General features: G+C 35.4%; 2 protein-coding genes across 7 annotated transcripts; both read right to left on the reverse strand.

Annotated features, from left to right (window-relative positions):
• Window positions 1–1,393: 1,393 nt before the first annotated feature.
• LOC122275613 (CASP-like protein 1B1) lies at window positions 1,394–3,105 on the reverse strand. Its single transcript, XM_043084736.1, has 3 exons — window positions 2,843–3,105; window positions 2,567–2,690; window positions 1,394–1,847 (listed from the first exon to the last, which is right to left on the reverse strand). The coding sequence occupies exons 1-3, from the start codon at window positions 3,073–3,075 to the stop codon at window positions 1,605–1,607; spliced, it is 600 nt and encodes a 199-aa protein (XP_042940670.1). The 5' UTR covers window positions 3,076–3,105; the 3' UTR covers window positions 1,394–1,604.
• A 999-nt stretch (window positions 3,106–4,104) lies between these two features.
• On the reverse strand, window positions 4,105–15,888 carry LOC122275615 (protein LSD1-like). 6 transcript variants are annotated; one of them, XM_043084745.1, is made up of 9 exons: window positions 15,647–15,888; window positions 15,442–15,508; window positions 14,999–15,112; window positions 13,979–14,092; window positions 9,370–9,480; window positions 5,866–5,978; window positions 4,847–4,927; window positions 4,679–4,732; window positions 4,105–4,538 (listed from the first exon to the last, which is right to left on the reverse strand). In XM_043084745.1, the coding sequence occupies exons 4-9, from the start codon at window positions 14,088–14,090 to the stop codon at window positions 4,497–4,499; spliced, it is 513 nt and encodes a 170-aa protein (XP_042940679.1). In that variant the 5' UTR covers window positions 14,091–14,092; window positions 14,999–15,112; window positions 15,442–15,508; window positions 15,647–15,888; the 3' UTR covers window positions 4,105–4,496. The 6 variants fall into 6 exon arrangements, with proteins under 6 accessions (XP_042940679.1, XP_042940678.1, XP_042940674.1 ...); XM_043084744.1 differs by having other exon boundaries at window positions 15,442–15,539; XM_043084740.1 differs by having other exon boundaries at window positions 15,442–15,545.
• Between the last annotated feature and the right edge of the window lie 260 nt (window positions 15,889–16,148).

Genomic DNA, 16,148 nt, shown 5'->3' on the forward strand with positions numbered 1-16,148 from the left:
CCGGCGATTTTTTTTTTCCGCCGTAGTATATTGGAAATGGCTATATAGTACCGGCGAAGATGCGGCGATTATATTATCGCCGGTATTGATGTATGGCGGGGATTTTCCTTATTTTACCGGCGATTATTAATCGCTGGGAAAGGTCGAATCTGTTGTAGTGAATATGATACTCTTTTCATCAATTTATTATAAAACTACGATACTATGCCCTTATAGTTTTGTACCGATCAATTGTGCATCTTTAAACTGTAATTTTTTATCCATTCATATATTAGTCTTTGAGATAGGGACTTTAAATAGTTGCTTACTTGTGTGGATTTTGTGTTGCTATATGTTAGGCAATATACTGCTCAATATTGCCTACTCTTTGAGTTTTAATATTAATTGTGAATTAAGGGGTAATTCAATCTGACACGATTGTGTGTTGCATGTAAGGAGTTGTACTGTATGTGTTTGATTTATGGTGGTTAACTTGGTGTCTATAAGATTTGAAAGGATGTTGATAAGTGCATAATGTCAAATCTCGTTCAATCGGCAAGCAGATTAGGGCAAAATCTAATTCATACATAGAGAACTTACATAATTTTGCAACAATGGAGAATATGATTCTTATTTGTTTATAATGGTGTGTTGGAGGGAAATGAATAATAAACATTTTGAGAATTGCGAGTAGATGTGGGATAAGTTTAAAATTTCTTTGTTACTTTGGTCAGTTGATGGACTCCAGTGGGTCGAGTTTCACATTTTTTAGTCTCTTTTCCTCTTGTATACTAGCTGTGAGCTTTGGCCTATTTGTGGCCTGAGCTGGTAGCAAGGTTTCTTGACCAAAGCAATAGATAGATACCATTTCGTAAATAGGTGTATTTGGCCTATTTTTTTCATGAAGCTAAAGCTATGTAATAAGCAATCTGCTAGTAGTGATAATTAAATCTCTTAACTTCAAAATAGAATTGTTTGCTGATTGCTCGAAGTCAAAATACTGTGAAATTGTTAGTTGGGGGAAGAGTTCTTTCCAATTGATATATATGCTAAAAAAACCAAAAGTTTTCTTGAATTTGGTTCATGCAAAATGAGGAACATCAGTTCTCATTCCTAACTTAACTTCATATCTTCTCCAAGTTTTCATGCATCTTGTTATGAGATGATAAGGTATTCTTCTATTTGAGATAATTTACTTAATTTTGTTAATTTTTTAATTGCTTCTGCAAAGGGATTTTGTTTACTTTTTCCTCAAAGGTTGAATCATGAATGCATCTCACTCCCTTGTAGTTAGAAACAAGATTTTCTTCAATTGGTGAGCCAAAAGACTTCTGATTTCTATCAAGATAACGAAATAAGCCAGAGTCCTTCAGAAAAGATATGATTTTAAAAGTATCTCTCACACTTGCCCCCGTGGACTAAAAGCCATTGTCATATTCAGGTTTTGGATTACAACCAAACAAGGTTACATTACATTGCACTACAGACTTATCACAGTAGGCGTATGCCCAAAACAACAAACACAAGGAATCAATGGGCCAGCAAATTGACACAAATAAAGAGGGAAAAAAAGGAAGAGAGAGGATCAGAACGTATGCTAGCTTAAAGATCGAAGTACTAGTTAATTAAGGGACTCCGATATAAGCGGTGTGTTTGGGCTTGAGCAGTTTGCTAATAGACATGACATTTATGATTAAAAGGATAAGGAGGCCAATGAAGGAAGCAATAAGCGCCCCACTTCCACGGTCGCAGTACGCATGGAACTTGTCGCAGATCTTGTTCCACCTTGCATGTGAGTTGCCGTTCTTCCCTAAATCTGCCATGAACGTCGCTGCCCCATCCCCAGCCGACGCCAGCGCTACAGTCATCTGTCCAAATCAACAATATTTACAATGGAAAATGCTATGATGCCCTCTCCCCGTGACCCCTCAAAGTGACCGCTGGTCACAAAATTATTTTTTTTTTAATTTGTTTTTGCTTAGTGATTAAGGAAGTGATTTTAAGTGTATTAGTATTTTTTTTATATTTTTTAAAAAATTTTAAATATATTAAAAAAATCTGAAAAGAAAAATAGAAAAAAAAAATGACCATGATGTCAAAATCAGCGGTGCACTCTGGGCGGCAGAGTAGCACCGCTCATTTACAATATGTATGTTGCATTCTATTAAGATGTAAAATAAATAATAAAATTTATATCTTTCTATTAGTTTAAACTTTTGGGACAAGTAGTGATTTCACATGATATCAGAATAGATGTTCTGAATTCGAATCCTAACTCTACACTCTACCCTATTTAATTAAATATTCTACATGTTGAATCATCCATTGAGAGTGAGTCTAGCCTACAAGTGAGAGGGAGTGTTAAGATAAAAATAAATAACAAAATTTATCTCTTTCCATCCGTTTAAGTTTTTGAGACACACATTCATCATGATTATCATTAATAATACATATAAAGTTACTTTTTAAGGTACAGTTAAAGGTAAATCCAATTAATAATCTCTACTTATAATGCTTCGTTAATCATTCATGAAGTTATCTCATAATGAAAGAGTAGCATTTTGCTCTGCATGATATATATACATACCATGTCTAAAATGGCAATGATTGCGAGGCGGAGTCCCTTGTAATCAATCTTGTGCCCATAAAATTCCACCACTATCATCATCCAATTATGGAAACTGGCCATAGCGTTGGCTACCACAAAGAACCTGCAGTATCCGCACAAAAAGAAAACGTGTACAATATACCGATTTAGATGATTCGTAAGTTAGCATTCAAATATTCCTTGTACACTAATATTGTTCGTTTATGTGCACAAACTATAGAAAAGATAAAAAGAAACAAGGGAACAAAGACTAACACAAATGCTGGGGTTTGCTGAAACTTTGCAGTGACAGCAACTTTTACAGGGGTGTTACCAACGGTGGCAACCACCACAGTGTTGGTCTGCTTATTGAGTGCCATCACAATAGTTGCCGTCGCCGTGGCAAAGAATGCAACCAACCTCAGAGACAAAAGGACCCAATCCTTGGGTTTCAGAGCAGGCGAAGAGTTGACACCAACTTCTGATTTTCCTCCACCCTGTGTGGCCATTGCGTGCGTGTGCGTGTGTTGTTGGGGGGGGGGGGGGGGGGGGGGGGGGGGGGGCTGTTGGATATATGGAGAGAACTGAGTCTGATAGCAGGGAGAGATGGCTAAATATATATATAGATCGCTGGAGAGATATAAAGGGATTAAAAATAACACCATTAAGTTGTTTTTAGTCTTAATAAGCAGAAGTAAGCATTTGTGAAATTTCTTGGGTGGTCTAACCATCCTGTGATATTCAGTTGTTGGTGCTGGGTGGTTTGGAAAATGTGAACCCCACGCAGGTTGTAAGAGATTTGGTTGTTTGGAAAACTGCTGACGAAGTGTAAACCCTTACGAGTATTTTCAGTTGGTCCAACTGTTATGTTTGGTGATCAAAAGCACAATGTTTATTTTCTTTTCTTTTTCGTTTCTCTTTTCTCAAAAGAAAAAACGTGCGCATAGAAAATTATTCCATGATCCTAATGTCCTGAATATCTTTTTACCTTTTATCTTCTTTACTTGTGATGCACTGCATGATTAGAGGAATGTAAGGTGGAAGAAATTTCTGTTCCCCATAGTTTCGTAACATGTCCAAAACATGCTTCCAACTCAATTTCGTAACATCAAATAGCCAATCCTAGCAATTTTTCAAAGAGCAAATCCAACACCATGAAACATGTGACATGGGTCAACATTTAAGTTTTGAACCACCATCGAATTACAAGTCTTTGTAGAACACAGTTGTTTTACAAATCCAATCCCAACTTTTTTGTTTTACCTCCAAACGACAGAAAGTACTCTATGTTAACCACTCAAAGCAAAACTCCCACCACTCTAATTTCTTAGACATACCATCAACCCTGGAGTGTCTTTGGCAGAAGACTGCAAACAGGTTTACACCAATTGACGACACGTCAACTTGAAAAACATTCAAGCTCCCTTTGTTTGTAACTGACCAATTTCAAGTACCTTAGGTGCATACACACCAGGAAAAAAAGCCATTATGATGACATATATCCATTAGACCTACTTCTTACGACCAACACAAAAAAATATCAGGTGAAAGCAAATTAATCGCTTACCCAAGAAAGAAATTCTCAGTCACAAAAAATAGCAGTTTTCTACATTATTTTGCATCTGAATAAGATACATACACCTCAAAAGCACGTTCACTCGGCTAAATGTGGCAAAGAATGTTCGGTGTGGGAGTAGTAGCACAAGAACCTTTTCTCTCTTCTTATACTCTTAATATATAATACATCACACGTATAAGTTCTCAGGAACTATATATTGGAAATATTTTCTCGAATTAATGTCAATCGTGGCAATACCCAACATATACACAAATAATCTCACATTTCCATCTTCCAATTGATGCGTAATATGGACTTGGATTGTTTCTTGCAAATAAAGACAGCAGCAATGGTTCTCTGAATGTCATTGAATTACTTTTTGTCTGTTGTGACCCCCACAACAACATTGCTCACCTGTGACAATCAGAATCTTATCATCGCATCTTTTTTTGCCCACAAAAGGAAAATTGTATAATGAGTTTGCAGGAGGGGGAAGGGAGGGATGGGGGAGCAGGAGAGAGAGATGGAGAATAAAAACAGGGTATAATGCATACCAATTTGCCACTTTTGTCAACAGTCATTGGATTCTCGACCACCACCGTTTGGCTCTGAGAATGAGAGAGAATGTACCGAGCAGATTATTGAGCAATCAAAGGCTTAATGGTGGTCAGCCTTGTTTAAGAGAGAGAGAGACAGACAGAGAATAAGAAGGAAGAGCTTACAGTTGAAGTGGAGGGCATTGTTCCAGAGTTGGCTGTCCCATTAGGTCTGTGCACAGGAATTGGAACCCTGGCACTGGCAATCTGCAGGATGTATAAGAAAGCATGAGAGAGAGAGAGAGAGAGAGAGAGAGAGAGAACCAGCTTTCACCATGATAAACTACGGAGCAATAATGATAGAGTTATGTTACATACCACACTCTCCTCATACTCCTATCAAATTATGTTGATGAGTAATACAAATTAAAAGTCCTAAATAGACAAGCCCTGCACTCATACTAGGTAAAAGCCCTAAATAGACAAGCCCTGCACTCATACTAGGTAAAAGCCCTAAATAGACAAGCCCCGCGCAGGCCCTTGGTAAAAAAGTGGGTCCCACAAAAAAGAACAGGTTTTTTTACACTTTTTGAGATGGGTCAACTTTTTTACAAAGAGACTATGCGGGACTTGTACAAATCATTTCTTTATGTTGATATGGCATTGCCAATCATTTCTTTATGTTGATATGGCATTGCCCAGCAACCATCAAATGATTTTTTTCTTTTTAAAATAACAAATTCAAGGGTTGATGTATAATGCCATGTCACACGGTAGGATACAAATAGGATATGGGTGTGATATATAGCATTTTCCATAATGATAAAAACTACGAAGTATATGTATTAGTTCCTTTAAACAAAGCAGAATATATGTACATCCATGCATGTGTGTACACTTGTGGCAACAATTGTACAAGTCAAAAGTTGAAACTGCTAAGCTCGTTATGCACAGCATACCGTACAGGTTTTCTCAAATTATTTTACTTTTTAAAAACTGAGTAATCTGAGAATAAGAAGCTCAGTATGAAGTAGCAAGTTTGAAAGCTCAATAAAACCAAACTGTAGTGTATTTCTAAATTTTGAGAACGTATTAAGAACTAAGAAGTAAATCCTGGAAGCTAAAATAAGAAGTAATAAGAAGTAAATTCAAATATTAAATAATTATGTCTTTGATAGTGATAAGATACATTAAATTATACTTACACCAACGTTAGTCACATAATGACAGACTGCACATTTAACAGATGGAGCTCCATATGGATACATGAGCGTTGTCCGGCAGTTCCCGCAACTAACATGGGCAACCTGGCTGGATACTTTTTTCACATAGCCACAAAAACCAAAACAGAAAAAAGTCTGTAAAAAAGCTGGAAAGTGGAAACAAAAGTTACAATAATAAAAAGAAATTATTACAATTCATCCATGCTATATATGTAATGAGACAAGATGTATATATAAGAAACTAATGAAACCAGAGAAATTTTATGAAACGTTGCAAAAGGTAGTTTACTGTTTGGTGGTAGATTTCAGTGTTTGGTTCTAAAAACTATTTTTTTTTTTTAATCAGTAAACAAGAATTTTATTGGTGATATAAATAGGCATAACCCAAGTACACGGGACATGCACAAGAGCGAGACCTATGTATGAGTGTCCAGCAATACAAGAAAATCATGGCTATTCAAGCCATTGAAATCTATTATAATCAACCAACGGAATAAAGTGCTAAAAAAAAGAGTTCTAAGTTTGTCCATTAACTGTTCACGATCATTGAAGCTTATCTCATTCCTTTCCCTCCAAAGACACCGTAGACAAATTGGGACCATCTTCCACATTGCCGGGATCTGAGATTACCACGTAGGCCATTCCAACTTTTTAAGTAGTTAACCACCCTTCTTGGCATCACTCTAGCAAAGAATTTGTTCCAGTGTGTCATGGCCACCTCACAGTGAACTAAGTCTAAAGAGACTATTATTCCAAAGAAAGAAATGGAACCAAGGGTGCCCATAACAGACAACTAAAGACAATGCTTGATCACCAGACTAAGTACAGTTATCAGTAATTCCTAACTCTCACGGTGTTTGGATTTCAAAAATGGGAACATAAGACTTCAAATAATAAACCTATATAGACTCAAACTCGGACTCTAAATTTAGGCCTTTAGGACTCGATACCAAAATTTGACCCAAAAATATAAAATAAAACTACCAAAGCGATTCAAACTCCACTAGACTCTAACTAAATTATGCAAGTTAGACTCGAAAAAAAAAATTTGAAAATTTAATGTATGCTCCTCATTATCCAGCATGTGGTGTCAAAGATGGGCCTTGTAAGCACATCTTTTCCATGCATTTTACAACTTTATAAGGGTGCTGTATTTAAAAGACTTGACTCTAAAAACATTAGGAAATAACATACATAAAATGAAACTACCAGTTAACTAACTTAAAGTAACTAAAAAATATGGCTCAATTAGAGTGCGACTAAATTTAAGCAAGCTTCGAAGTAGGCCCTGCATCATCTACCATGAGGAGTTTAAGTTTGGGTATAAGAAATATATTTTCCATGCCCTTATAAAACTTTATATGAATATTGCCACTTGTCTCCATCAAGTTACATTGCTAGTGGTCATATTTTTTATTTTTACTTTTACAGGTATTCATATATTCTATTGAAATGCAAAAGGCGTACCCAGTTACACGGGTAACATACAAGAGGAACACCTAACAAAAATATAAAAAGAGACAGGAAAAACATGGAAGCACAGTCCATTACAATCTATAGAAGGCCCAACAAAGTAAAGTATTCATGAAGAGGTTTTAAGTCCGCTCGCAATCCTCGAGATATCAATCCTTCCTTTCTCTCCATCTGGAACAGTAGTTTGTTTCTATGGGATAGGACATTGTGGGTTAGGGCTTAGTTTGGTTGTTTTTCTTTCCCTTTTAAATAGGTGGTTTTCCTGTATACTTCTTGTGTACTTAGGTACACCATTTGGCTTTTAATGAATTTAAATTATTTATCAAAGAAAAAAAGCTTGAAGGGGAGAAAGAAGAAGAACTATAAGATCTGCTAATGAAGGAACTTCATTTAATTTTTTTTATCAGTAAAGGAACTTCATTCAATTATGGAGCATATACTAGGTTGTGCCCCTAGGACTTTTTAATAAAATGCTTCCTCTTGTATACCATGTTGTGTACTTGAGCTATGCCTATTCTATTAATATAATCATTAACTTTAAAAAAATAATAATAAAATAAATTAAAATTAAAAATAAAATAAAATAAAATAACTTTTAATAAAAAGCAGTACCTTTGCTATTCATAAAAATGAGTATATACTACTGATGATTTAGAATCAGATAGAGAGGATACTTTTTTACTATCCATTGCTAGATGCATTCTAGCTATACCTCAAGTGCAGAAAGATGATTGGTGGTGCAATTCTATTTTTCAAATGCCTGATTTTTTGTGGAAACGAAGTTAAAAGGTTTAAGTCAATGATTAGCATCCATATTTGACTGCCTTAAGCGTTTCACTCAATCACACCCTCAACAATTTTTTTTTTCCTGCTGGATAAAAAGGGTAGTAGGGGACAATCGGAGGTAGCTTCCCTACCTAGGCATCACTATAGGAGCACCCTACCCACTGGGAACCAAACAGGAGGGGCCTAGATGGCAGGAAGCAGCAGGAGCTCCCTCAAGTCGCACCCTCAACAATTGAAACTAGCTTAGATTAATAACACCTCTATCCCAGTAGCTCAACACTTTGTTCCTTTACAGCCATTGAATCAAGTCACTATTTGAGGATGGGAGGCTTCAGCTTCTAGTTTCAAACTGGATATTTATGTCATGATAAAAACTTATCATGAGCTGACGCTGGATGAGCTTGAACTTTCTTACTTGATACTTTTTCCTTTGGGTAGCTTCTATAGATAGTAGTTTTATAAAGTAGCTTCTCTGGATAGTAATAGGCTGATTTTTCATAGTTTTCTCATCCCTTTTCCTATTTCTAAGTAGGTTTCCTCTTGTATACAACCCTTCTACTCAGGCTATGCCTTTTCCCTTTTTTAATTAAATCTCCAATTAATAATAAAGAAAAGGTCTTTCAATTCTAAAATTTACATAAATTTATTAAACATGACGTATATTAAAATGAATTCATTCCCGCAACTTGTTATATTGTTTCACACTGAAGCAAACAATTGCATCAACTATGATTGTAAAAATGTGTACCCCAATTTGTTGCTAACAATTATGAGAAGTGCTTTTAGATCTACAAAGAGATCTTTCAAAAGGAAGTTTACATACTGACTTGTTTTAATGTGATACGTCATATCTACTTTACCAAAAAACAAGGAGATTTAAAATTTGATGTATCATATCATAGCACGTTCGTTTGTAAGCTTACTTTTGTAACATCTCTTTATAAGCCAAGCATATCTCAACAAGTATTAGAGTTCCACATAGTAATTCATAGTAATTGCAAGGCGGATAACTTGTTTATTTGTGAAAAAAGGGCAACAAGACAAGGAATCTTGCTATATTGCAAAGCACAATATTCGAGGATTACAATAGTGTGGCAGATCACAAAATTTTCTAGTCATGAATCTTGACTTGCAGCTACACGCTATTTGAGTATGAAATGGGCTGGCAGATTATAATAAAATCTTATACAATTCACACCAAATGCACAAGGAGCATATAGATTGTACCTGGTGCAAGGTTCACTGTATGGCAGCAGGAGCATCTCACACTCGTTGCCCCACATGTATACATCAGCAATGTCCTGCAACGTCCACATATGAGTCGAGCCATTTCCGTCCCTGCAAGGGTAATATACAAGCATAGGTAATCGAACCCAAAACTCTCCTACCATAGGCATGTGTATATGTTAAATACAACCAATTAGTTTCTGCCCCCCACATAAATGTCAACATTTAATGCTCTGCACATTTCAGCATGAAGTCACTAATTCCCTCCATGCTATCCATTCTGCCAACCACCATATCAGTCTCCCTCATTTTACATAGAATCTTGAGGACATACACATGTTCATACAATGGGTTTAGAAACTTCATGATGCTCTTGTCATTTGTGAATGTGAGCTCATGGTCAATGATCAGTGAATGCAAACTGCCTAAAGATATACAAAGAGAGCAATGCCTTTTTGAGGTCAAGATTACCAAAGATAATGCCACAAGCAAAAATGACAGAGTACATTTTTTTTTTTTTTTTAAGTAAACGATAGTATTAATAGGAATAGGCATAGCCCAAGTACACAAAATGGAATACAAGAGATAAGATCTATCTAGGTCACCATAGAGGACACAAGAAAATCAGAAAATGACTGAGTAAATTATAATTTGGATACAGCACCTTTATGCCATTAGGTAGGTGGTCACTGAGTCCATGCAGTGCTTAGCAAGGTGTTTTGACAGCATGCCTAAAAGGTATAATTAGAAAACTATGGTGGAATTTGACCACTTTTGAAGACTTATGAATGTTCAATACTGATATCAAGAACTAAGCAAGAAGAGACATTATTATTGGATGATAAGTTCTCATCCCTTATCTATAATGGAATTACATTTTTGTATCACAAATTGACTTCAGAAAAAAAAGGGACACAAAAACTTCTTGGAGATTACCACCTTAGAAGGCTGAGCAATTGAACGTACATATGCTAAATACACAGGAGTGAGGACAGGAGCAAAGTATTTTGGGATAACCATAGCTTTAAGTACACAAGTTTATTTATTTTATTTATTTTTGAAAAAGAAGAAGATATTTTATTGATATAGAAATAGGCATAGCCCAACTACAAAAAGTACGCAATTTTAATTCATGACAATTGTACATGATCAATGACTCTCAAAAGGTTAGCAAGGAGTGAGGAGTTTATCAAGCCAAATTGAAAATGAAGCATAATCTACAAAGAGTAATGCTAGGAACTATACAATCATCCCATCATTATCTCATTCTGCTGATGTGGCAGTGTTCAATAACTCTTGGATATTTATCATTTTAAACAAGCATTGATCTGGGTTTTAAACATTGTCACATCAACAGAGTGGAACGATGGCGACCCACGAATTATTCAAACTGAATTCTGGCAACACTTGATTAGGCAATTAGAGGAATAGAGGCAGAGGATGGGATGATGGGGTTCAGAGAACACAATTGGGTAATTAGTATTTGGTTTACACTAACAGCTACCATGGCTGGACACAAGGCCTTTCTTGATGAGCTGAGTAATGCTTTAGAGCTTACAAATACTTGAAGACCATAGTAGTTGCAAGTGATGTTAATTGAATATGACACCCAGGACCATATAGGGTATTTTGGGAAATACGGCCTAGAACTATGCGGACGGCAAGGCCCAAACATAGTTATACTAGGATTAGGCAAAAAAGATCCAAGAAAACTTAGAAGTCCTAATTGAACAAGGATTTATTTTTAGATCATATCTGCCACCTTATTTTATAGCAGGACACACTAATTTTTTTTTTTAATAAGTAGGACACCCTAAAATTTTGAACTTTTCTCTCTCCTAATTATCTGCCAGCACATCCAAAAACTCTAGGAGTTGATTTTTCAAGCTTATCTCATGCAAACCTAATCATATACAGGAGTCTAACCCCTATGTTGCCCGCCGCACTATTTTAGCCAAAAAAAAAAAACTCTAATTGCTCTTATAAATAGGACGCCATCTTTTATTATTTCAACTTGGGCATCTATTTACCCTTACTGCCACCACCTCCAACTCCTAAAATTCAAAGATTTTTGTTTGAGAAGTAAAATTTCCGAAAAAAGAATAGTAGACCTTAACACAAGCCATAGCCGTCAAGTCCTTTCCATTGATTTAAGTTAGTTTTCTTCCAGGTATGGCAAGAGTGTAATGAACGGACTTTCGAAGACAGAGAGATCTATGGAGGAACTAAAAGCTTTCTTTTTTAGAACTCTTTGTACTTGGGCCATTGCCGTTAATTTTAATGGCCAAAACTTTCATGATTTTCTTGTATCTATTGAGCCTACGTAGTAGGGCATTCATTGTACTGAACATGGCTTTTGCCTATTCTTTTCATTAATATACTTTGATTTTACTTATCAAAAAAAAATAGTTTTCTTCCAGTTTGCTTAAGTTTCTTCCTCTTAAGATTTAAGAATAGCTTTTAAACAACCTTTATAATAAATTATCATACCTTTCTTGAATGGTTTCAACATCAACACCAATGCAAAAATCAACTGTCACACAAATCAGTGTGATTCCATCTATTCATATTCAACCCCTCATGGTTCTTTCCTAGGTTTTTGACAAAATCCCCTCTAGGTAAGGGCCTTGTTTCCCTCCTATTCTGCTGTTTAATTGTATTGATGTTGAGCTAAGGTTTTAGAGTAGCAAAAAGATGAATAGGCCTGCTTTAAGAGTGTTGTTTAGCTTTTTAAGCAATCTGTCAGCAATATGAGAAGATTGATTTCACCTCTCAACAATATAAATTTCACAAAATTACTTGATTTTATGATGTATGAATATTTGAACAATATTTTGAAGTGTTGCATGCATGTTAGTGTTTTTTCAACAAAGTTGAAATTTGTAGAATAACAAACGTCTTGCAAAGTGTACGCATATTGTTGATATTACTGGAATAAAGTCTTGCATTATCAACATGTTTCAGAAACTGGGTTGTATGATTTCACAATGAATGAACGGTAGGGCAATAGCATAAACCATGTAAAACCATCTTATTTTGTTTCATGCATCTTTGAAGGCTAAGTTTTCTTCTTTTTGTTTTTGGTAAGTAATTGGAGGCTAAATTATTATGTGCTGATGAATTTTATACAGTATTTTAATTACCAAGAAAGGCAGTTGTTAAGGCTTTTAGTTAGAGACTTAGAGTAATTTTGAAGCCAAATGCTAATAATAGACTAATGCCCTTATTAAGTTATCTTTTCTATGGCGTAAACCCTGAAATCACTTTTGAGTAAAACAGATTCTTATTAATATAAAAAATAGGCATAGCCGAAGTATATAAGACGTAAACAAGGGAAGGTTCAATGTTCAAACCCTGGAATAAACCATATAGAAATTACGACCAAGTAATCTTTGTTAATACCTTGCTGCATTTTCTCTTTTTTCATTCTTTTTTTTTTCCTATGAATTTAAGTGTTATTAATCATCAAATAAATTGTTGCTGGAGCACATAGAAAATATACATGAAAAACACCAAACAGGGAAATAATCAAAGAGTATAGAAATCCTGAAAACTAGAATTAGAAACAATGAAATGAGAATGCTCCTGCATTATCTTTTTAAGAGGAATTCCTTAAGATCCACCACTGTTTCCTTATCCCCAGTGCTCTGGCCATTTCTCTTTCTCCATATACCTTGTTGGATTTCCATCATGCACACCTACCCTATAGCATTTAAGTCCTCATAGCCATCTTTTGGTCCAAGTCCACATTTGTTTAAGCAATCCATAAGTTCCTTAAACCTCCAAGTTTTAACTTGAAAATGCCACATTTGACACAAACATCCATTAATACTCAGCCAAACCAATTGTGTCATATCTTGCTATGGATATAAGCCACCGACACATTCCTCTCAATTAACTTATAAAAAAAGAAATATTTCTCTCAATTAAAAAATGAATGTAACACCCTAGATCTATACCAGGATGATGAAAGAGAGCTTAAGTAAATGATATCCGACATTGCATGGGAAAGATAAGTTCTTGGGCTTTGGATTTATAATAATTCTCTTGGACTTACATTGTAACCTTGACTAGTCCTTTGGGAGTATAAGCTCATATGTTGCTAGTGTTTAATTGGGTCGTTAGAAATGCCATAAAAAATATTCCCACCAGAAGTGAACTTGACCCATGCCACAATAGAATGACCTGATGAGGACGTTAGGGATTTAAGTGGAAAAAATGGTAACAACTCAAATGCATAGGATAGTAGAGAATAAGAGCTTGGTTAAAGAGATTCTATATTAATCTATAAAATTAAAAAATTAAAAAGAGAGAGAGAGAGAGAGAGAGAGAGAGAGAGAGAGAGAGAGAGAGAGAGAGATTCTATATGGCCTCGAAGGGAAGATTTTTTGGACTTCATAATAACGCAAAAGCAGTCCATTGTAATCTTTAATAGTCTTTTTGGAGTACAAGCAAATATATGGCTAGTGCTTCCCAAGGTCATTGATGATAGAATTTTCAAATCAAGCATATCCACATTCAAAAGTTAATAACTTAGTCCAAAAAGTATTCAAAAACATATAAATGGCTGCAAATTTGCAATGATACAAAAGAATGACAAAGAAAATACCGGAAGGAGGGACTGAGGTTATTGCATTGCATAATGCACAACAAACATTAGTAGCTCCTCCACTATAAAGAAGAATGCTCCTGCATCCACTACAGACAAGCTGCCTCTGCATAGCTGCAATGTTAAATAAAGTCACATAAAGACATCATATGGAGAGGCTGAATGACTATCATGAGTGAAGTTCAGAGACCATCAGTCTAATTCAATCAAATTTCGGCAACAAAGGGTTTTTTGAAAAGTAACCAATATCAAGAGAAAAGAAATTTAAAAAAAAAAAAAAGGAAATTAAGATAGAATTGTCAAAAGAAAAAAATTACTAGAATTAAGTAATAAAAAGTATTCTTAAAGAACAGATGAGTGCCCAAACCATTAACATTTTATTAAGGCACCTTAAAGCTTGAGTTCTAAATATACACATCGACATTCTACAGAAGTAAGAGACAAGGCCGATCTTTTCCACAAGATCCCATAAATATAGAAAAAATGAAGGAGGATCAAAACTGATTAAGATGATGGTGTACAAGGCAGGCCACACCCCATAAGGGAGGGATAACAAATACTACAATATCACTAATTAAGCTTCAATATACGCCTAAAGGAAAGAAAGAAAAACATGAGTAAAATGAAACCATAAATCCATTGATAACCAAGAGATAAGCAATCTCAAAAGCACAATCTTCGGTACAAATTGTGGAATCTGAAAACCCTCAATCTATCCTCCAAATGAACTATATAAACATTATGGAACCGCCCTAAAAAAATAAGTAGTTCCTTTACCTTCCCAGCTATCCCTGCCTCTCCCACTCCACAAAAGCCCAATGATATTTAAGCATGACACAAGCCATACCAAACAAAGCAAAGACCAAAGAGACCGTAGGTCATGAGCTTACTTTTTGGAAACAAGATTTGGTACAAACACAAGAAGGAAATCATGGAAAGTCTATCCTAATAGTTGATGCAAGTGAAAAACAAGAAATATCACCAAGATAGATTAGGCCTAAAAAGTGTAATTCGTTCCACCTCACACTAATTAGATGTGTGCCATTAGAAGGGTCTCAACATTGATTGATCCACCGAAATGTCCATAAGCCGTAATGTGCAAATGTTGGCATCATTTTGTGTTTCCCCACCTTGCTGTAAGAGTAAAGCCATCAAAGCGAAAAAGGTAAGCTCGGTACATCCTAGTGGAAAGAATTTTTCCACACTAATCTGATCTGGAGCTGGAGAGGGAACCAAGGGTGAAAATCCTCGTGATAAAGACAACTAGGTATGTCTCAACATTTCATATTTAAGGAGGTATTTTCCGTATGTCTAAAAGTTCTAGACAGACAATTATGTAGTTTTGTTTGGAGGCAGGTATACCATTCAAAGGAGAAAAAAAAAACTAAAATTAAAAAACTGAACGGAATTGAACACAGAACCACAAAATCGCATAATTCAAACTCAGATTTATTACAATTTACCTGATTTGCTTCACAGTACCAACGCCCAGATCCTCTCAAGTATTTTGAGCAGACCAGAATAATTGTTCTGAGCAAGAAGAATCAAAATTCCAGGGTTTCTTTTTCTGAAGAAACCCAAAGAAAAAGAAATCAATCACAAAATCAAGGAATTCGATCTGAAATAAAACGCAGAAAGCTCTGAGAACATAGTCGAGATTGATAGTACCTGAAACCGCGGCGAGAATGGACAGATTTGAAGGGTGTGTAGGTTCAAAAGCTGAGATAACGGAAAGAGATCCAAACAAAAAGAGGGTTGGATCGAAGTCTCCTTTTCTTTTTCCTTTTAGTAAATGTTTTGAAGGCCGGATGTGTGAGAGAGAGAGAGAGAGAGAGAGAGAGAGAGGGGAATGATAGGAAACGGAGAAGAAAGATCCTCGTGCACTGCTGGCTTCGGCCTGACTTCTGTGTTTTTTATTTACCTGGAAGATTCTTACCGCTTTATCTAGTGGAGGGTTTTTTTTATCGAAAACTCTTCTTTCAGGCTTTGTTGCGCACCGAATCTGACCTGGAATGTTAACTTTTTGAGTAAGTAATCGTATATTAATATGTATATAAATATTAATTTTTTTATATTTAAAATTTTAATTAATATTATTTTTAAAAAAATTTATTTTTAATTAATCACATTAAATTGATGTATATATTAATACGTAATTATGCTTATAATT

The sequence above is a fragment of the Carya illinoinensis genome, chromosome 9 (genome assembly GCF_018687715.1).
Source record: "Carya illinoinensis cultivar Pawnee chromosome 9, C.illinoinensisPawnee_v1, whole genome shotgun sequence".
NCBI classification, from domain to species: Eukaryota; Viridiplantae; Streptophyta; class Magnoliopsida; order Fagales; family Juglandaceae; genus Carya; species Carya illinoinensis.

What these genes read in the sequence shown, in the direction of transcription:
- LOC122275613 (XM_043084736.1), bottom strand. Translation starts at nt 3,075, where the DNA reads ATGGCCACACAGGGTGGAGGAAAATCAGAAGTTGGTGTCAACTCTTCG. An exon ending in CAGCAAACCCCAGCATTTGT is followed by an intron (nt 2,691 to 2,842) that starts GTTAGTCTTTGT and finishes CGGATACTGCAG; the next exon opens with GTTCTTTGTGGTAGCCAACG. An exon ending in TCATTGCCATTTTAGACATG is followed by an intron (nt 1,848 to 2,566) that starts GTATGTATATAT and finishes TGATTTGGACAG; the next exon opens with ATGACTGTAGCGCTGGCGTC.
- LOC122275615 (XM_043084743.1), bottom strand. Translation starts at nt 14,090, where the DNA reads ATGCAGAGGCAGCTTGTCTGTAGTGGATGCAGGAGCATTCTTCTTTAT. An exon ending in ATTATGTGACTAACGTTGGT is followed by an intron (nt 4,928 to 5,865) that starts GTAAGTATAATT and finishes TACATCCTGCAG; the next exon opens with ATTGCCAGTGCCAGGGTTCC. An exon ending in CAATGCCCTCCACTTCAACT is followed by an intron (nt 4,733 to 4,846) that starts GTAAGCTCTTCC and finishes TCTCATTCTCAG; the next exon opens with AGCCAAACGGTGGTGGTCGA.